The sequence below is a fragment of the Mustela lutreola genome, chromosome 10, assembly GCF_030435805.1.
Source record: "Mustela lutreola isolate mMusLut2 chromosome 10, mMusLut2.pri, whole genome shotgun sequence".
In the NCBI taxonomy this organism is placed as follows: Eukaryota; Metazoa; Chordata; class Mammalia; order Carnivora; family Mustelidae; genus Mustela; species Mustela lutreola.
In genome coordinates, this window is record NC_081299.1 from 1,018,295 (window position 1) to 1,038,817 (window position 20,523).

At 66.5% G+C, this 20,523-nt stretch overlaps 1 protein-coding gene across 1 annotated transcript in view; it reads right to left on the bottom strand.

Annotated features, from left to right (window-relative positions):
- Positions 1-20,523, bottom strand: part of FAAP20 (FA core complex associated protein 20) — a 27,228-nt gene continuing 6,705 nt past the window's right edge. Inside the window, exons 4-13 of the mRNA XM_059137281.1 lie at positions 16,278-16,661; positions 9,723-9,856; positions 9,112-9,286; positions 8,268-8,378; positions 7,581-7,640; positions 6,461-6,546; positions 6,211-6,377; positions 5,413-5,542; positions 5,036-5,322; positions 1-333 (exon numbers count right to left, since the gene is read on the bottom strand). Coding sequence (XP_058993264.1) covers positions 270-333; positions 5,036-5,322; positions 5,413-5,542; positions 6,211-6,377; positions 6,461-6,546; positions 7,581-7,640; positions 8,268-8,378; positions 9,112-9,286; positions 9,723-9,856; positions 16,278-16,661 — 1,598 coding nt within the window. The 3' untranslated portion in view covers positions 1-269. The remainder of the gene's footprint in view (positions 334-5,035; positions 5,323-5,412; positions 5,543-6,210; positions 6,378-6,460; positions 6,547-7,580; positions 7,641-8,267; positions 8,379-9,111; positions 9,287-9,722; positions 9,857-16,277; positions 16,662-20,523) is intronic.

The following is a 20,523-nucleotide window of genomic DNA, read 5'->3' on the forward strand; positions in this document are numbered from 1 at the left end:
TTTTATTTATTTGACAAAGAGAGATCCCAAGTAGGCAGAGAGGCAGGTGGGGGGCGGGGGAGACGGCTCCCCGCCAAGCAGAGAGCCCGATGCGGGGCTCAATCCCAGGACCCTGAGATCAGGACCTGAGCCGAAGGCAGAGGCTTCACCCACTGAGCCACCCAGGCACCCCGAGTCCACGCTTTTAATACGTGGCTTTCAAGGCGGAGGACATGGTTCTGGCCGAGGGCCTGGGCCTCTGCACGGGCTGGGCTGGCGGGAACGTCGGCTCACCACACCACGTCTTCTGCACTTTCCGCCAGGCACTGAGCAAGGTGGTGATCAACGTCCAGACTGTGAGAGGGAGGAGTCCGTCAGCCACGCGCAGGGAACGGATGACCACCGCCACCTCACCAGGGCACCCGCCACGGGCTCCTGCCCTCCCCTGGTGTAACCACTACACGAAGGTCAGCCAGAGGGAACCCCATGAGTCTCCATAGCCAGTCAGACACGGGGCAGGCAGGAGGTCCGGGGCGGCCACACCATCTGGAACAGGTCAAATGTCCCTGATGGGGACACGTTCTGAAGGCTCACCCAGGTGCCCATGTCTGAGGCTGGGGGGAGGGGTGCCCTGTGTCTGCTTGGGCCTCCTGGGGCCTTTGGGAGCCCACTAGGCTTGACAACCTCACGGCTCCCAGCAAGCTGCTTGTCCTGAAGCCCGAAAGCCCACCTGGTGGCTCCCTGGTCAGGCCTCACAGTCGAGGGTGGCCCTTTCTCGGTACCCAAGGGCTCTGTAAGAGGGTCATGTCCTCACCTATAAGACCCACCCCACTTGGCACCCCAAAAAGGAAAAAAAAGCAAAGCACAAAGACTGGGGTCCCAGGAACACGACCAGGGTCCATTCCGAGAGGCAGGGACAAGAAGTGGGGGGAAGGGGTGCTGCAGCTCAGGTCTGAGACTGTGTTTTCTTGACGTGCAGAGACCAAGCCCCCTTAGAGATGGGGTTCAGTGAACCTGGGCTGCCATCCTACAACTCTGGGGGCACTGAGGCCTCTCGGTGTCCAGTGGGGTGTGGGCAGGGTCTAGATTCGTGGCACAGAGCACCTTCCATCCCTGGTCTCATCTGACCCCATCGAGGAGGGCGGACCAGGCAGGACCATCTCCGGTGTGCTGAGAACCGTGGACGGGCGGCTTTTGTCTGTGCCCCCAAGTGGCAGAGCTGGGGTGCTCAGCAGGGCTGCCGGGGGACACCCTCCACAGAGCCTCCCCCACAGCCTCTGCCCCACACCGGGCACGTGTCATGGTGGCCAGGGCCCCACCTGCACCCTACAGAGCAGACACCAGTCCTGCCCCCGCGGCTCTTCCCAGGTGGGCACCCTGGGTCTCTGCAGCTGGCAGAGCAGATACCCCCCTGTCGCTGTGGGTCCCGTGGGACCCTCTGGGACACCTCTGTGCTGTGACCTCGCAGGTGGTCTGCCCAGACGGCGTCTCCCTACTCGCAGACGTGACCTTTCCTCTGCCCGTCTAGAGCCATCCTGGTCAGCTGGCCACGTTCACTGGCCGGAGTGGAAGGGCCTGTCCCTGGAGCATCACTGCAGACAGCATGGGTCACAGCACCGCCTCTTCCCCCGCTGCTCTGGGCGCCTGTGCCCCTTCCGGTGGCCACTAGCTGCCCCTTCAGAATCCAGGGCTGGTCCGCGTACTCCCAAGTAGCTGGGCCGCTGCGTGCCCCCCTCAAGGCTGCCACAAGAGTCTAAGAGGTGAACAGGTCATCTCGTCTGCAGTTTCCAGGCGGCCTCCCTCGGTCGGGGGCGGGGGTTTGCCCTCTGGGACCCTCCAGACCTCCCCCTACTGAGAGAACTTGGTCTTGGCAGCCTCCCCCACAGCTCACCCTGAGACAGACCCGCCTCACCGTCGCACGGAAGCCCGGTGTGCGGACAGCCGGCGCGGCCGCAGGACAGGAGACCGGCCTGAGAGCCTCTCCTGATGGGACCGGACGGCGGCCCGCGGGGGCTCGGCGCCAGTACGATGCCTGGCGCTCCTCGCACACACGGGACGGGACTCAGCTCCTGGCTGCCCCAGCCCCATGTCAAGTGGCCCGTGGGGGTCTGTCTCCCCAACCGCCCCCGTGGCTTGCAGGCATCAGGGAGCCCACAGAAGCCGTGACCGCAGCAGCAAGCAGCTCTCCAGGGCGCGGGGTCTCACACCCCGGCGCATCCACTGTGTAACCTCGCCTCACATCGCAGAATAAAACCGACCCGAGTGACCTGAACACACTGCCTTGAGGCAAACGGTGGGCGTGTCCCACAGCACCGTGTCCCCAAAGCACACATGCCACCAGAAGCCGCGAGGTCACCAGTCGCCCCCATGGCCCATCAGAAGGGCTGAGCGCGCCTTCAGCCTCTGGCTTGCACATGTCCCATGTGGGGCGCCCGGCTGGCTCACTCGTAGAGCATGTGACTCTGGACCCCAGGGTCATGAGTTCAAGGCCCAGCTTGGGTATAGAGTTTACTTAAAAACATTTTTTTAGGGCGCCTGGGTGGCTCAGTGGGTTAAACCGCTGCCTTCAGCTCAGGTCATGATCTCAAGGTTCCTGGGATCGAGTCCCGCATCGGGCTCTCTGCTCAACGGGGAGCCTGCTTCCTCCTCTCTCTGCCTGCCTCTCTGCCTACTTGTGATCTCTGTCTGTCCAATAAATAAATAAAATCTTTTAAAAAAAAAACACACATTTTTTTAGGGGCGCTTAGTCTAAGCATCTACCTTCGGGTCAGGTCATGATCCCGGGGTCCTGGGACTAAGCCCCAAGTCAGGCTCCCCGCTCAGTGGGGAGCCTGCTTCTCCCTCTCCCCCTGCTTGTGTTCCCTCTCTTTGTGTCTCTAGTAAATAAATAAAATATTTTAAAAAATAAATTTTTTAGGGGCCCCTGGGTGGCTCAATGGGTTAAAGCCTCTGCCTTTGGCTCAAGTCATGATCCCAGGCTCCTGGGATGGAGCCCCCCATCGGGCTCTCTGCTCCGTGGAGAGCCTGCTTCCCCCTCTCTCTCCGCCTGCCTCTCTGCCTGCTTGTGATCTCTCTGCCAAATAAATGAATAAAATGTTTTTTAAAAATAAAATAAATAAGTTTTTTTTTAAATAAAGGATAATATATATCAAAAAAGTCCCAAGAATCACTAAAAACTGTCATTTTTCTAGGGAAAGTCACAAGCTGGTGGGACAGCTTAGTTACCTGGCACACCTGCTAGGTGGGACCCGCCCGGAGCCCAGGCAGTCTCCTTGCCCCAGGGTCCCGAGCATCCCACCAAGGGCCACACCTTTGTTTGCAAGGACCCGTGTCTCCTCAGTCTCCCCAATCACTGCGAGGACCAGAGGGGTGTGTGGCCCCAGCACCCAGTCCCCTGCAGCCACGTGGAAGAACGTGCTACAAGTGGATCCCGACAGGCCACAGCCTGGAACCACGGCACCAACACCTACTTCAGAAAACAATGAGGCACTCTGCCAAGCCTTAACCGAACTGCTTATAAAACTCAAAACGGGAACTTTGTTCTCTCTGATGTCTCTGTCGTCGGGAGTCTCTTTTTGCACCGAGCAGAAATGCCAGCATTCCCAGGACAAGCCCCATCCAGAAGAGGAGAAAAGGGGGCACCTTGAGAGCTTCTGCCAAGAAAACGAATTTCCCTCTAGAGCCTGCTGTGCCATCCTCTGGCCCCGGGGTTCGTGGACTTGCGGTGAAGCAGAAAGGCCACTGCTTTGAAAGAGTGTTTTCGGCATTCTCAGAACTGGCCAGCGGGACTCGCAATTCACACCCGTCCCAAAACACGAGTAAGCGCAGGGGGCAGTGCAGGGAGCTGCTGGGCCTGGAAACGTTTTGCAGATATCCTGGTGCTCCGGTGGGCCACTGAGCCACGTCCTCCAGGCCCGGCCTGTGGCTCTGCCTGCTGGGGCTCCGCCCGCACGCCGTCCCTGTCCAGGACAGCCACGGTCTCCCCCAAACCAGCCCGCTCCCGCCTGTGCTGTATGGGCATAAGGAGAAAAGCACGGGGGTACTGGGCTCACCCCAACACCAGGCTTTCAAAGCTGGCTCCGGTAACAGCAGTGCAGGCTGGAGGAGCCGACACGTAACCAGAACTGGACGGCACTAAGACCTGCGTGAGCACGTTGTGTGCTTTTCCAAGCCACGGCTTTGACGGCGTCTGCTTTGCCATCAGCTGGGTCGCCCTCCCTGTCCGGGATGGTGTTTGCTTCCGGACAACCAGGGAAGCGGCCTGTGACCTGCACGCCACCTCCCAGCCACAGGACATTTGCAGCTGGCCCACTTACCGAAAACTGCCGTCCGCGGCTACACCCGCACTCGTGACCCCCACACCGGCGTCCCTAGCTGTGTGACACGTGGCCCACGAGCTGGGCACTCTGGGTTTAACAGCTCGGCAACACCGACTCCACTCCCCTCACTTAGAAAAAGATATGGAGAGGGACTCCTGGGCTGCTCGGTCACTTAAGAGCTGGACTCTTGGCTTTGGCTCAGGTCATGATCGCGCCCCACGCTCAGCAGCGGGCCTGTCTGGTCCGTCTCCCTCTGACCCTCCCCAATTGTGCGCACTCCCTCCCTCTGTAAAATAAATACATCTTTAAAAAAAAAACAAAAACATAAAGACATACAATGAGTTCTCGAGGTAAAACAGCATCTCCGGACACACAAAGTCCTCATTTTTGTAAAACCCACCCCCTATGAAAACTCAGGTGGGACGCTTTACACAGGGAACTGCTTGGTGACCTGAAGCCCCAGAGGGGCCCTGGAGACGGCCTCAGCCTGGGGACGGCCACCACCACCAGGGTCCCTGAGACTCAGAGGTGGGGCTCCCTGCCCCGCTGCTGCAGAGGTGGCTCCGGGGAGACTGCAGCCTGGCCCCGGGGCTCCCAGGGACGAGCGAGAGGGGGACCGGCAGACCCGTACACCCGCGCCGGCTGGCGAACCGGGTCAGTGGCTGCGCTCCGATGGCTCCGCAGGCCAAGTACGGGGCTGCGGTCAGAGGAGGGAACCGAGGTCCGGGCGCACTCACCCGGGGGCGAAGTCGGCCTGGCACATGGGGCAGCTCCGCAGGGTCGGCGCGGCCTCCCACAGCTGCTCCCGGGCGCCGGGGGTCCCGCGGGGCTCCGGCGCGGGGCGTCGCTGCGGGGACCGAGCCGGGCACCCCGAGCGTCCCCGGGCCCCAAGGAGCACGCGGGAGGATCGTCCTGGGTCCCCGCCTCCCCTCGGGGCCGGCGGGAAGGGCGTCCAGGGAAAGGTGCGACCTCCCACGGTGAACACCTCGGGGGCCGCGCTGCGCTCCGGGCCGCCGCCGGGCTCCTGCCGAACCGGGTCGTCGGGCCGCGTCACCCGCGCCTCCCCGGCCAGGGCCCCGCCCCCTCCCACGCCCCGCGGGCCCCCGCCACGCACCGGGCCGGGGAAGGCGGGCAGCGGCGGCAGCTCTCCGTCGGGGCTCAGATCCGCGCTCGCGGCGCGCAGCAGCTCCGTCCACGGCCGCGCGCGCTCGCCGCCGTCCCCCGGGAGGGGCCCCCCGCGGCCGCTGCGGGAGCGCGGAGCAGTCAGCGGGGCCCCGGCGGGGGAGAGGGGTTGGGGGGGGGACAAGCCCGAGGGGGCGGGCGGGCGCGGAACCGAGTCGGGTTCCGGGAAACACGTGGGTGCGCGGCCCTGGGCCCCAGTGCGGCCGGGGGACGCGGGCCTCCTCTCCCGCCCCCGCCCGGCCCCGCCCCGCCCCACCCCTCTCTCCCCGCGGCCTCCGGCCTCACCCGGCCCCCGAGGACGGCCTCCGGCGACGCAGCCCGGGCCGCGGCCTCCGCGCCACCTCCATCCGCCCAGAGCTGCGCGTCCGGCGGAAGTGAGAGGCCCGCGGCGGACCCCGCCCCCCGCACGGACCCCGCCCCGACCCCGCACGGACACCGCCCCGGCACAGGACCCCCCCCTCACCCCGCCCCCTACCAGGGACCCCGCCCCCAGCACAGCCCTTCCCCCCCGCCCCGCCCCCCGCCGGGGACCCCGCCCCCCGCCCTCCGCGCCAACCTCCCGTCCGAAGTACGCCGTGGACCTGGACCCGCCCCCTCCCCGCGCGCCCCGCCCCCTCCCGTGTCAGCGCGGGACACCGGCCCTGGACCCCCACCCCACAGCGCAGCGCGCTCCTCGGACCCTGAGGCGGCCTCCCCTTTGGGACGCTGTCGGAGGGGAAGGTGTCCTGACCTCCGCCTTGGAGGAGACGGAGGCCGCCGTTCCTTCCTGCACCGGAGGTGGGACTGAGGTCGGGAAGGCCGGGAGGCCCCGCGGGGCTGACTTCCAGCTGAGACAGACTTGCGGGGCGGCGGGGGCCCATCTCCTGCCGTGGTCTGGAGGCTTGGGGTCCGCAGAGTCTTGGGAGGAGGAGCTGGGCGTGGGGTCAGCTCGGGGACCCCTTCCCCTTCTGCCCGAGCAACTCCCGTCAGCTGGAGCCCACCTGCCCCGCGGCTCCGCCGCCTCCGCGGCACCGCCCAGCTCCGGGCTTCGGTTGCCCGCTCCGTCCGAGGGGGCCGGCCTGTCCGTCTCAGGACCGTTGTTTCCCTCTAACGCGAGGAACTTGGTTCTCGAGTTAAGAAGAGAAGAGAGCCACCGAGTTCCGTGTGGCCCGCCACGGCCGGCGTCCTGGGCCAGGGGTGCGGTGGCGGGGGTCCTCCGGGCTCAGGGCGGGGAGGGGATTCCCTGAGACTCAGGGCCCAGGTGCTCGGTCTGGCCACCACTCGAGCCACCACTTGGTGGCAGCAGCCGCCCAGGGCATTCTCGGCTGCTTCTGCTCCTGCAGAGCCCTGCCCGGTGGGCCCCAAGGTGACCCCCACCCTCACCAGGGCTGCCCTCTGCAGGGAGCTGGGTGGCAGGGACTCCCCTCCATAGACAAGCAGATGTCGCTGGCGGTGCTGGGACCCCTCCGCCCTCCCTAATCCCAGCAGCTTTGGGGATCTGCACCCTCTTCCTCAGGGGCTCCCACAGCACTGATCCAACCCCCTCACCTTCGCCCCTCCGCAAGCCACTGTCCTGCCCTCCTCCAGTCCCAGGCCTTGGGCACCCCCTCACTGCACACTCCAGTCCAAGGGCCCCCCCGTCCCTGAGTCAGCATTGTTCTCAGTGGCGCTGAGGTCACCCTGCATCCAGTGGCCAGTGCAGACCTCCACAATGGGGATGCGGTCGTTCACCAAACACTCCCTGAATATCTCTCTCTGTCAAGGATTGTTCTAGATCCTGGAGGCCTCCAGTGGACGGAGACCTTGGTCCTGACCAACCGGAAACAGGCCCCATGTGCATAAACGAGCAGAGTCACCACGCGGGGTGGTCCCGGGAGCCCCCGAAGGAGGTGGCCTGCAGCCGGGCCTGCTCCCAGGAAAGGGCACCCCAGATGTGAGGGCTCCCGGGTGGGGCTCAGTGAGGGTGTCTGGCAGATCCAGGACCACCAAACAGCTTGTGTCAGCAGCTCCCGGACATGGGCCTGTGGCCTGGCTGCAGCTTCCGCAGCTTCAAAGCCTTAGCCAGGTGCCCACGGGGACGCTCAGAGGGAGGAAGGCATAGCCGGGCCTCATAGCACGCACTCAGCTCCCGGGCCATGCTGGGAAGGCGCGTGGGGACGATGGTGCGAGCAGCTACTGCTCCTGAAGACGGACACTGGGGTCTTCAGAGTCCCAGCCACTCCTGCCCCTTCCTGTCCCCTTCTCTACAGGCCTCACACGGCCCCACTACCCGACTGAGAAGGGCAGAGCAAGGCATTGGCATGGAGGGGTCTCGGATGGGCCACAGTCGAGGACCTGGGCCTGAAAGCAGGTGCCCCAAGTCAGGGCTGGCCTGAAGGAGCCTGGCTGCAGCTGACGGCACAGTGGGGCGGGGGGGGGGGGGGGGATGCTCCTTGCTCTGAGCCAGCCTGGGGGTCCTCGTTTGCCCTTGACAGCCAAGGGCGAAGCTGGGACCCCCAGGCCAGGCCTGCACTCACTGGCAGAACAGAGGCCCTCAGGGCCTGGTCTTCTGGGGGCAGCCGCGCCAGAGCCCTGCGTACAAGCTGTCCTCCTGGGGGGCTTCTTCTCTCTGGTTTCATCCAGCTGCTGGGGATTAGCTCCCCTGTCAGGGCCGGACCCAGGGCCTGGGGCGCTTCCACGGAGCACGGTGCTAGGGGAAGCCGTCAGGAAGCCCCAACCGTGCCACCCCCGACCCCGCTGCTCACCGCCCCGCCCCCGCCCTGGGGCCTTCTGGAGCAGAGCAGAGTGTGGGTGATGGGACAGACTCACCTTGCTGCAGCTGTCCCCGCGTCACCGGCAAGACGCTGGAGGCTGACCAGTTAGTTGAGCGGGCTGGAAAGGCCGGGCCTGCCGCTGGGACAGGTGCTGAGTCGGGCTTCCCTGGAGATTAACTTCGGATTGGGACTGCGGCTGAGCCCAAATTCCTGTTTGCAACCACCATTTCAGCCAGGCCCCACGGGGCAGAGCAGCAAGTGATCCAGGGGCCGGGGGGCCCACCCTGCAGTCCCGTGCAGCCCACTCTCCACTCCCCTGGCTTTGTCCACAGGAACGGGAGGAATCTGTGGGTGATGACCTAGACCCTGCCCCCCCGCCCAGGTGCCTGTCCCAGGACTGGACGTGTGTGGCCAGCTGGTCAGGGGCCTGTCCCAGCCCAGCACCTTGCACCCAAGAAGCAAATGTCTCGGCTCCCAGTGCTCTCAGAGCCAAGGCGGGAAAGGGGTGTTGGCTCCTTTGGCCAGTGCTAGCCCCAGGAGCCCAGCAGGTGCCCGCCAGTCACCTCTGCTTCCCAGCAGGGCTTGAGCCAGGAAAGACCCATTAGCCTGATCCTGGCCTGGAGACAGCTGCAGTGGACTGAGCCCCATTTAGCATCTCCGCACCCTCCTTGGGACTGGGGGGACCTGGGTCAACCATCAGGCCACTGTGCAGACAGGGTCAAGATGGCGAGGATGGACAGATGAAGACTGAAGCTGCAGGCGTGACCTGGGAAGCCCTAGAGAGCAGGGTGGCCTTCCAACTTCTAGGTGAGACGGGCAGCAGGCCGTGTGTGTGCGTACGGCGGGGGGCGGGACTGCCACCGCCCGGCTGTGTGGCCCTCAGGGTGGCCCAGCTGCACCTGCTCGCCGGGTGAGGCCAGCCTCAAACGCTGGGCTGCCTCCTCCCCGAGCCAGGCCTTTGGACGAGTCTAGCTGACGGGCGACACTGGGCCGCAACTGCCGGCTGCGGGGTGCCAGGCAGCAGCATTCGAGGGGTGTGGAGGGCCAGGCAGACAGGCCGATGGAAACGGTTGCCTGGGAAATGTGGCAGGACCCATGGGGCAGTGGGGTGGAGGTGTGGGGCCCACTCACCGGTTCGGGAACCAGAGGCGCGCAGCTTCCTCAAGGCACCGCCTCGCCACGGCGGGTGGGCATCCGCGGCCGAGCCCCACCGGAGCTCACTGGGCTCAAGTCCTGGGCTGGCACAGCCTCCAGCCGCCACCCCAAGAGCCCCACAGCCAAGGAACAGCTGGGGAGTTGGCCCAGGAGGGATCGCGGCCCTGTCTCCACGCCCCGTCCCGGCCACCGCCTCTCTCCCGACAGCCCCCCTCCCAGCGGTCCTCTCAGAGCTGGCCGCGAGGTCCCCGTCTGCCCCACCATCCACACCCTTCTCGGCTGCTGCCCTCTGCCCAGTCACACTGGTCCTTTCTCGGTCCTGGTCGAAGTCTGCAGCTCAGGCTTCTTCCCTCACTGTGGCCTGCAGGTGGTAGATCCTGCTGGCCCTGGGGCTCTGCTCTGGTGTCCCCTCCACCGAGAAGCCCTCCTGGCCCAGCCAAAGCTCCTCCACGAGGCCTCCCTCCACGTGGTGGGTGCTCCTGGGTTTCCCTGCCCCACGAGTGGGAACTAGAGGTTGGGGGTGCAGTGTGCCTTCCCAGGATGGGGAGCCCACACTCTACACCCAGGGCATCCCCAGAAACTCAGGGGACCCATGCAGAGGGACCCAGATTGAAGTAGCCAGCCAGTTCTGAGGGTGATCGGGCTGGAGGGAGTGAAAGTCAAGCAGAGACCAAGCTTTGGGGATATTGGGGGTTAAACAGCGTTGAACGAAATTCCGTGTCTGCTGGGAACCTGTGAGTGTGGCCCAGTTAGGAAGCCAGGTTTTTGCAGATGGAGTCTGGTTGCGATGAGGCAGCGCTGGGTTAGGTGGGCCTGTGATCCGGTCAGACTGGTGTCCTGGTAAGAAGAGGGGAGCTTGCACACACAGCCACGAAAACACAGAGGCCGGGCCGGAGCTCTGCAGCCAGCTGGGAGCCCGGAAAGCCCGAGGGGTCCAGGAAGACCCTCCCGGGGCCTTCCGAGGGAGCCCCGCCCCTCCCGCACCCTCGGTCCAAACCGAGACTTGTGGCCTCTGGATAGGTCCTTTGGTATCAGGCTGCCAGTTCCGGGCCCTCGTGCCACAGGCCCGGGATGCTCTTCTGGCTGCCAGCACCAAGGACAGTCTGGGCAGCTGGGGGCAGCTGGGCAGCCCGAACCCCCCCCTCTCCCATTCCCCTCTCCCTGGGTCCTGCCAACCACCCCGCAGAGCAGAGCCAGCTCAGCTTCCAACCCACGTGTTTCCTGGGAAGGGCCCAGGACGGGCCATCCCGGGCCGGAGCTCTCCCGGAGAGCCTGGCTTCAGCTCTAAGGGGAGCGGCTCTCCCCATTGGCTGCCTGCTGCCGGCGGACCTGCCCGTGGGGGCCACGACTTCCTGAGACGCCAGCAGGTCCCTGTGCCTTCCAGGCCCCAGACCAGACCCACGGCCGCCAGGAGCCCGGGCTGTGTCCCCCCATGTCCGTGTGGGAGAGCGGGAACCTGGGAAGCTCCCATCTCCTTCCCTGGAGGTGTGCTTGGGCTGCCTGCAACCCTGGTGGGGCCCCAGCGCAGGGGCGCGTCCCTCTGGGAGGAGCTCCTGAGCCCTGGCCTGGCCTCCTCACGCGCCCTGCTCCTCCCCTTTCCTTCCCCCGGCCCCTCCCCCGCCCGCCTCCCCCTCCCACCTCCCCCTCACCCCCTCTTCTCCTCTCCCCCGGTCTCCCTCCCCCCACTTCTGTGCTTGTCCTCCCCTCCTTCCTGTCTTCCCGAACCCGGGCCATCCTGCTCTACCCTCCTCTCTGGAAGGGCACAGAGGCCTGGGCCCTGTGTGGTGACACAGAGGCTGGGGCAGGGGTCAGTGGATGGCTATTTGACCTCCCTGGCAATAATAGGTAGAGGTCTTGGGGGACAGGGGTGGGGGCACAGGCCGGGAGAGCAGCTTCTGTCTTACCCCACCCCCAGGAGTTATGGACCTAAAGTCATTTCACCACCTGAGTCTTACTGGGGCCCTTCGGCCAACCAGAGGGAGGCAACCTGGCCCCCCGAGGATCCCACCTGAGGCCCGCAGGAGATGTGTGGCCCATGGGAGCCCAAGCCGGGGGTCAGCACCCAGGCAGGCAGCCACCCCAAGCCCCCTTGGGCCGCCGAGCTGGGCCTGCCCTCCATCCTGCGGCCAGTCATCCCCCTCCCCACCCCCTCCCTCCGGCCCCGAAGTCACGGATGCACGGCGGAGGGGTCCTGGCCAGAGCAGCAGCCCCGGGAGCCAGCCGGCCCCTCAGTCCGAGGCAGCTTCAGGCCCATCCGGCCACTCCAGGGAGGAGGTTGGGGGTGGATACCGGTGCGAAGAACGCGGGGGTGGGGACGGAGGGAGAAGGGCCCTGCGGTCTGGAACACCCGACACGTGTGGGCTAGTTCTGGGGCATATCGGGGGCAGCCGCTCCACGGAGTCCACGGAGTCCTGCCCCCACCCCCAGTCAGAGCTGGAAGGACCGAGGGAACCACGGAGGCCCCTCCAGGCAGCCCCTCTCCTCCTCTGAGGCCTCCCCCTTTTCCCACAGGGAATGCTGGCTTCTGTCTCCCTGACTCCGCTCACCCACAGCCGGGCTCAGGTCCCTGCTGTCGGCCATCCCGCCTGGGCCCGGGCAGCTGAGTCGGGGGTCCCAGCCACCGCCACACATGGGTTGCCCTCAGGAGGCAGGCTTGGCCCCGCACAGTCCACCCCTTCAGGGAGGGGAAGTGGGCAGCTGGGGTCTGAGCAGCCCCTGGCTTCCCAGTGGTGGGGCTGGTGGCCCCACGCCCTGCCTGGAGTGGAGGTGGGGACAGTCCCTGCTTTCTCAGAGCCCTGCCTGGCGGTGGATCAGAACCCGGGGCAGGGAAGAGCTGCTGGGCCCCTCCTCTGCGAGCTGCTTCCCCTCCCCCCTCCCCGGACCCTGCCCTGTGAGCAGCCGCACCAAGGGGCCCAGGTCCTCAGGCCACGCTCACATCGGGGCCCAGCCCATTTGCCCACATCCAGTCCCGCAATGGAGGTGCTGCTGTTCCACCCCATTTACAGACAGGCCTGCTGGGGCCCGGAGCCCTCTGTCCCTGTGCCCCGGACCGTGAGACCATGAGCACAGAGCTGACACTTGAACCCAGCCCTCCCCCATGGCCGCCCAAGCTCCAGGTCTTGCTGGCTCCGTGGCAGCCGGGGGCCTTGCATAGGAGGGACTGAGGGCACAGCATCAAGCGAAGTGTGGGGTGCTGTGGGTACTCAGGAGACCCAGTCTGAGGCTGGGCAGACCACGAGGCTCATTCCTCCTGTTTGGGGACTCTTGAGCCTCGGAGGTCCCCCTGCGAACCCCCCAGACCCTTATGGAATGACTGTCCCACCTAGGCTCTGCGCCCAGGCCAGGCTGCCCCGCCCCGTCTGCTGAGGTCAACCTCCTGAGGCTGACTCTCAGCAACCCCAGCTGTCCGGGGCCCACTGACTCGCAGCCCACAAACATGACCTGACCCTCCCACACCCCCAGCCCTGGGCGCAGCAGGACTGCCTCTTGCAGGCCTGTCCTGGCTCAGGCTGCCGTCTGCAACCGAAGAAGACCCTGAACTAATTCAGGCTCCCCACAATCTCTATCTTGAGGGGCTGTCCCCCGCCAGGAGGCACACTGGGACAGTCAGTGCCCCTCAGGGAGCAGCTTCTCTTCTCCACCGCACGAGAGCACCTGGCTTTGGGGGATGGGCGGAACAAAGAGCCACCAACCCAAGTGGACAGGGAGGGTGCCGCCAAGATCCTGGTCTGGCCGGGCTCCCTTCAAGCGGCTTCCCTCAGCGCACGTGACTCCGTGAGGGCGGGTCCCCCGCTCTACCTGGTCCTGGGGGCCCACCCAGCAGGTCCAGGCCCCCCAAGGGGAGAGCCAATCAGCAGAAACTCTGGAGTTGGGGAGGGGTGCATCTTCCTCTGGGGAAAACGCATGTTGGTGGGAAATACGTGGTCTCAGATTTGCGGAGTGGCCGAGGGCTGGGGCCGGCCTCTGGCCTGCTGCGAGGAACTGGGCCCAGCTCAGGGCAGGCTTCTGGCGAGGGAGAGAGGCAGACCCCAAGGATCATGGGGCCCCAGGGGGGTCTGTCCCTGACACAGGGTCGAGCAGAAGCCTCTCCCCTTGGCCATTGGGAGTGGAGCCCTCCCCGGCACCCCTCAACCTTCTCGGGTGTGGCTGGTGGACGCCTGGAGCCGGGGACCGCAGGGCGGGAAGGCAGGCAGCCCGCAGGAGCGGCTGCAGACGCCCACCTGGGGGCCTGTCCCGGCTGCGGCCCCGCCCCCGAGCCCCCACCCCCCTCTCCCCTGTCCCAGGCTTCATCCTCACTTCCTGTGTCCAGGCCTCAGGACTATGGGGTCCCAACGGCCACAGAAGTTGTGTGTGTTTGCATGTTTGCCCGTGTGCGCGTCTGTGTTGCGTGTCTGCGTGTGTGACGTGTGTGGGCACTTGTCTGTGCTCTCGTCCCCGGAGCTGGATCCCAAGGCTCCTCCTGACCAGGGTGTTTCCCACAGGGGAAACTGAGGCTGGAGGGGCTCCGCCGCATGTCCGGTATGTCTTCTAGGCATTTGGCCCTACGCTCCCGCTCCCACGGGGTGGGTGCCGCGGCGGCCCCAGCTCCCGGGGCAGGTCCGCAGGGGGGCAGCCATGGTGAGAGCCCTCAGACCCGCCTCCCCCCCACGCCTCTCAGCAGTGCCCTCGATCCCTGCCTCCCCCTCTGCCCCTCCTGGCAAGCAGATTGCAATCCAGACTTGTTCACGTCTCCGCGGCAGCCCTTCCAAGTTAAACATTACTCACGGAGACAAGGCCACTGGGCAGCACTCGGCCTGGAGGTGGGATGGTCTGTGGAAGGTGCTGGGTGGAGGCCTCTGCCAGGCCAGTGGCCACAGGACCCTCCCTGCGGTGTCTGCGGGGCCGGTGGTGGCGGGCCGGGCAGCCCCCTCCCCGTACCCACGTCCCTCCCACCGCACGTCCAGCTTTGACGGTCCTGGGCAGGGCAGGGGGCGGGGTCCCTGGGCAGGCCGGGAGGGGCTTCCCAGGGACCACAGAGGGGCAGGCCTGGGCCAGGTGAGGGCCCTCGTCTTGGCCGTCCCCCCAGCCCCGGGGCAGGCCAGGGGCAGGGCTGGGAACAAAATGTTCAGAAGAGTAGTCTCGGCCGCTCCGAGTCGATTCTCTGCGCCCAGGCCTCAGTGTTCCCAGCAGCCAAGTGGGGCCGGGGTGCTGTTTGCTGAACTTCCCTCCCGTTCAGCCCACCTGGCAGCTGTTCTGCCCTGGCCTGTCAGTGATGGGCTGTGGGGCTGGGGGCCTCTCGGGCTCAGAGCAGTGCCTCCCAAGACCCCCTCCCTTGGGGGAACTAAGCTGGGGGTGAGCAGCTGGCTTAGTAAGTCATCTAAGTGCCTCCCATCCCTCCTCCTCACTCCCCTGCGCCCCCACCCCCGACCTCAGCCTGTCCGCTGAACAGAGCTCAGCCCCGGGGCCTCCCGTGGAGCCTGGCAGGGGCCCAGATGGTCGGGTCAGGCGGAAAGGGCCAGGGCAGAGGCAGCCCCGGGAGCCTGCCCGTTACATAAAGACTGTGAGGGAGAAGGGCAGAAGGGCAGAGCCACGCAAAGTCCGGGCAGGGCGGCCTGCGGGTGCCGCGGGTGCCTCTCCCCACCTGTTCCGGCGCCACGAGCTGTTCATCCTCGAATCTCACACCGTTCGCGTGAAGTGTCCCACCCCACCCCCCCGGTCCAGCGGCTCCCAGGACCCCGCATGCCCCTTCGTGTCCTGTCTGGACAGAGCCTGTTGGAACAGGTGTTTCCCCAGACAAGCCTCGTCCACCTCCTGCTAGGGTTACCCCCACTTCGGGAGGCATGGCGGCCTGCCCCGGGCCCCTGCAGGGCCTCCCCCAACTCCGTGCCCTGGGCCACCGCCGTGGGACAGCGAGGCCCCTGGGGAGGGGGCGGGTGGGAAGGCCCACCTGCGCAGCCAGCGGCGCTCCCCACACGCCGAGCTGTGAGTGTGTCTGTGTGGGGCTCCGGAGACAGGGCCGCCCACCTGCGTGCCTCGTGCCCGGGCCTGCGAGTGTGCCTGCCCACGTCAGACGGGGCGAGTTGGGGCTTCGTACCTCAGATGGAGCAGGAGGGCAGGAATGTGAGCTTCGAAAACACCTTCTTTCAATACTGTTTCTGGGAGCAGAGACCGAGGCTAAGAGCAGGGCGGTTGGGCGTCTCCTTTGCCCTTCTGGATGTCGGCAGGACGGACTGTGGCCCTGACCCCCCGACTGGCCGAGGCCGGGGGCAGCACAGCCCCACGACGCCCTCTCTGCCCTCCCAGGGTCACTGCTTTCTTTGAACCCCAAGCCCCGTGTCTGCTTTCAGGGAGGGGGAGACTGCTGGGGTGGGGCTGGGGTTTATTTTGTTGTGGTCCCTTGGGGTGATGGGGAGGGGCAGACTCTGCTCAGGGGCGACCCCCGCATCCCAGGAGGCCCCGTGGCGGGCCCACCCAACCTCGTGGGCTGCTGGCGGGAAGGGCAGAAGAGCTCCCCAGGCAGCTCTTCGTACCCCGCAGCCTGCCCTGCAGGCCAGCAAGGATACTTCAGCCACTTCCACGGGGGAGACAGCAAGTTCCCAGCGCACACTAAGCACCCCCACGACGTGAGGTGTTTCTCCAGCAGGGTCCACACTCCCACCAGGTCCCAAACGCCCTCGGACTGCGTTGGGGCTGATGACAGACCTCAGGCTGGGCGTTACAGGGACAGCTGGGTAGTGTGGCCCTGACAGACACAGCCTATTGATGAACTGGAGGGGACCTGGCCCCCTGAGAACGGGCCACAGCCCCCCAGTTCAGCTGCCCAATCAGGACCAAGGTATAGAGCATGTGGCCCACGACAGGCCTGGACAGGGCAGCCGGGTGCGGGAGGGGACCGCAGGCCCACGGGCACAACCCCAGGGCCTCCGCCGACCAGGCCACAGGCCCTCCCGGCACCGCAGCCACCTCCGAGGCCCTCCGCCACGGTTCCCGCTTTCTGATGAGGGAGCCGCTGGGCCTTCCCAGGCCAGACAGGCGGCTGCCCGGGCAGCCAGCGAGGCCTGGCGCCGGCCTGCCCCTGCCTCCCCAGCCGCTAGGGCCCGCGGCAGCTCCCACAGGGCAGCCGGCGTGGCAGGGAGCCCGGAGCGGGAGGGAGGGCCGCCCCCTGGGCCTGTGCCCTCCGCCACGGGGCTCCGGCGGCCGCTGAAGGCCCCGCTGCCGGGCCGGCAGGGGACAGGAGAGGCCACTGCGACCGGGGCCTCGGTCTGGGGCGCCTGGGGGCACGAGCTGGGGTCCCGCACGGTGGCGCCCGGGGGGCCTGGGCGGCAGGAAGGGGAAAGGTGACGTCATTGCCGCCTGGAATCTGCTGTTTGGAGGCGTCGCCATGGAGACCGGAAGGCTGGGGCGGGTAAAAATAGCAAACCCAAGAGGGTGTGCGTTCCAAGAACTCGAGTCTCTGAAAAGAAAGGAGCCGTGGTCTTGTTTCGCGCGCGGGGACAGAGGCCCGGGGCGGGGGCTGAGGGGGGGACGGCGGCGTTTCCGGCTCCCCGTGTCCCCACCACCCCAGGGAGCTTTGTCCCCAAGCAGGGCTGGGCCCTGGGCTCCCTTGCCGGCTGTGGGGGGTGGGGCGGGGGTTGGGGGGACCATTAGCTCCGGACTGGACTTGGCTGGGTTTCCTCCCGACTTTTCCTTCGAGGCAAAAGGAAGCAGAGGGCTTCCCACCCCATCCAGACCCAAGCCCACCCCCGCCCCTCGCCAGCAGCCCCCCAAGGAGCAAAGAGCTCAGAGCACCCCAGTCCCCCCAACAGCCCCCCAAGCCGCCTGCCCCCGATTTTCCTTCCAGGCCGGCCGGTGCCCTGCCTGCTGCTGGCCAGGCCAGGGGAGGGCTTGGCCGCCCCTGAAATGCCAGGCTAGTGCTGCCTGCATGTCCCTTTAGCTGTGTCCTCTGGGGGTCCACTGTGTCCTCACGGGTCACCCTCAGTCCCAGTCACAGAAATGAGGCGGGGGGGCCAAGGTCCCCAGGCCCGTCTCCTCCAACAGCTGAGAACCAAGAGTCCCAAGAGGAGCCGTGAAGTGCTCCCCGGGCTGGTGCCCCCCGCCCCAGCCACCACGGCTGTCCTCCTGGTGGCCGCTCACCGCGGGGGCCTCTGTTCTGACCAAAGGGAAATCTGGTCGCTGTTCCTCCCAAGAGCACAGTCCGGGCTGAACCGTCTTTGGGCTTCATGCCCACGGGTGACCAGGTGTCCTCAGAGGAGCCCAGAGCCCCCAGCGGTGGATGCCGACGGGGCCGACTCCCAATCCGGAGAGAGAGGAAAGCCCGAGCTCCTCCTGGGGGCAACGACCAACGTCGCCCTGGGGAAACACCTGTCTGAGGCGGGCTGGGTCGCACCCCCTGCCCTCCAGGGTGTCCCTGCCAAAGGACCCGCAGTCTCTTCTGTGCAGAAGACCGGCTTGTTCTCAGAGGGGTGCCGGCGGGGACAGGGGCTGGGCGGCCCCTCCCTCTGCAGGGGGACCCTGGGAACATGGGAGTCTCCCCTCTTAGGCCCAGACCCCCGTGGCTGGTGGTGGTCGTGGCTGGAGCGGGAGAGGGAAATGGAGCCCTGTGCAGGGGGAGCTCATTCCCCCAAGAAATAGCTCGCATGCCTTATGTAATGCGTGAGCTCACCCGAAGGCCTGCCAGGAATGACGGCAGGAGGGCGGGAGGGGCCTGCTCAGGGAGCCCAGTGTGTCTCTGATGTGCAGTTTACAATTTTCAGGGAGAGGAGCCTGCGGCCTTGGCTCCAGGAGAGAGGGGCCCTGGGCCCTGGGTCCCCCTGGTGTGGGAGGAGGCCCAGGAGGGGCCCAGCACGGTGGCCGGGCCTGGGGTGCAGCCCCGCTCCCCCCACCGGCCTGGTGCCGACAGGACCCCTGTAAGTCGTCTGAAATTCTCTGGGGAGCATCTCAGGGAGGCCTGGAGGAGTGGGCACTCTGCGCTGCCCTCCTCGTCATGGGGCGATGCTTTCCCCATTTGGGCCGTCCCCACCGTGTGGTCTCTCCCCTTTGGGGTGTGCGGTGCCCCCACATCCTCTACAGGAGGCTCGAACTCTAGACCCAGCCCAGTCACTCTGTCGAGACCTGCAGGGGCTGCCTGCCGTGGGGCTGGGGTGGTTCTTAGGGCGTGGGGGTCACGAGGGCAGTGACTTGCAGCTGACGGGGGGGGGGGGGGGCGGCGGTCCCTGGGCCACACAAGTGGCTCGTCTCATCTGACTCTGTCTGTGGCTCCGTTAGTTCACCAAGATTGCAGGAGTGTCTGTCCACTGGCCACTCACTGCTGGAGGGACAGAGCCCCCAACAGGCAAGGGCAGGTGACAGGCCGAGGGCGGGTAGCACCACGCATGAGGAGTCTGGCTCCAGGGCCCCGGGGGGTGCACAGGAGGGCTGAGGACAGTACTGGGAGCCCAGGAAGTGTGGCAGGAAGTCAGAAAGGGAGGCAGCGGGAGGAGCCGTGGGCCCAAGGGAGGGAAGACGGGACTGTGTCCTGGTGCCGGGGTGGGGGGCGGAGGGGGGACGTCACTGGTGCGTGTGGGGGCCCAGGACGTGGGATGCCCTCTGCGTGATTGGAAGGCAGAGCCCGCGCCTTCCCCAGCTGCTGGGAAGTCGAGGGGCTCTCTGGAGCGATGGGCCCGCACGCAGGGCCGGGTGTGGGCCCCCACAGCAGGGCTCCTTGCTGGCCGTCTCCATGCCGGGGTCACTGGAGTCTGGCCCTCGGAGCTCCCACCGGCCCCTGCCGGCTCACCACAGCCTACCTGTCCAGACCCTGCCGCAGGCTCCCACCCCTGGAGGCTTGGCGCCTTGGGCAGCTCCGGGGCCACCCTGAGCCTCCTCGTGTGCTGCTTTGACAGGGGACGGTAGCACGCCCGGCCCCAGCGCCGGGAGGGAGCCATACTTGCGCGGGCTCACAGCCCCTGGCACCCAGATCCCACTTCTTCTGACCACGCGGCCTTCTGCTGTCACCAGCCGTGCGGCTGCTCCAGCCCTGGGACGACTGTCTTTCGAAGGTGCCGGAGGAAAACTTCCTGCAGACCAGAGCTGGCCCTTCTGGCCCCCATCGGGGTCTCCACACGCACTGGGTGGCACACAGCAAAGTCTGCAGGACAGAGAGAGAGTGGGGGGGGGGCCTTGAAGAGCACTGCTGATGTCCTGGCCCTGGCGTCCCCTTACCCCTCACTGTTGACGGGGGCGGGGGGTGCTGGGACTGCGGGCGGGCGGTGGCTGCCCTGTGATCTGCGGGGCACGGCCGGAGCCCTGGGCAGGTCATGCCCGGCAAGGTGCACATTCCAGAGCAGCACAAGGTGCTTGGGGGGACAGGGTCCTGGGGGCAGGGATGGGCCCGCAGGGCAGACCGCCCACACAGGCGCTCTGTGCACGCCTCCAGGCTGAGTCCTCTCTGGAGTGCCCCACCAGCTGAAGACACAGGCCCAGAGCCAGGTCAGCAGGCTCCGAGCGTGGAGCCCTGGCGGGGGTGGGAGTGTGTCCCCCTCCCTCATTCCCAGTCAGCTTTCCTTCTGCTCTGGCTCCTCGACCTCAGGGTGCTCTGTGTTGGCTGAGCTGTTCTTCCCACCTGGGCCCTGGGGCTGGGCCAGGCCCCCTCCCAGGCTGGTGTGGGCCCAGAGGTGGGAACTAGCAGGCACTTGGGTCCCAGGCAGGACCGCCCAGTCTCCCAAGAGCCCCAGCCAGCTTCCTCCAGCCGCTGAGGCCAAACCTGCCATGGTGGGGGCTGCCAGGGTGGCAGTGCCACGGAGCCCCAGGGTAGTTGTTTGGCATGGGAAAGGGTACCCTGCTTTTCCCTCCTCCCCCCTCCAGGAAGACAAGGGCAGCTCCTGGCAGGGGACAGGTGCATGGGGGTGTTGCCCACAGAGGGAGACAGGCAGGATTTAGGGGCACAGGGTGAGGTCGTCAGCCCCTACAGCAGCGTTCTGAGCTCACCTTCTCATTCCCAGTGGCAACCAGAGTGGGACCCCCGTGGCCATGGTCAGGTCTCTGCTCAGCTTCCCAGGTGCTACCTTGGTTGACCCCCAGAAGGCAGGTCTTAAATGCATGCTGGATGCGGGGACCCGTGTGTGACCCTGCACAGCCCCTGGCCCCTGACCATCCCAGGGGAGGCAGATGCACCCCCTCAGCCATGTGGGACGAATGGGCCA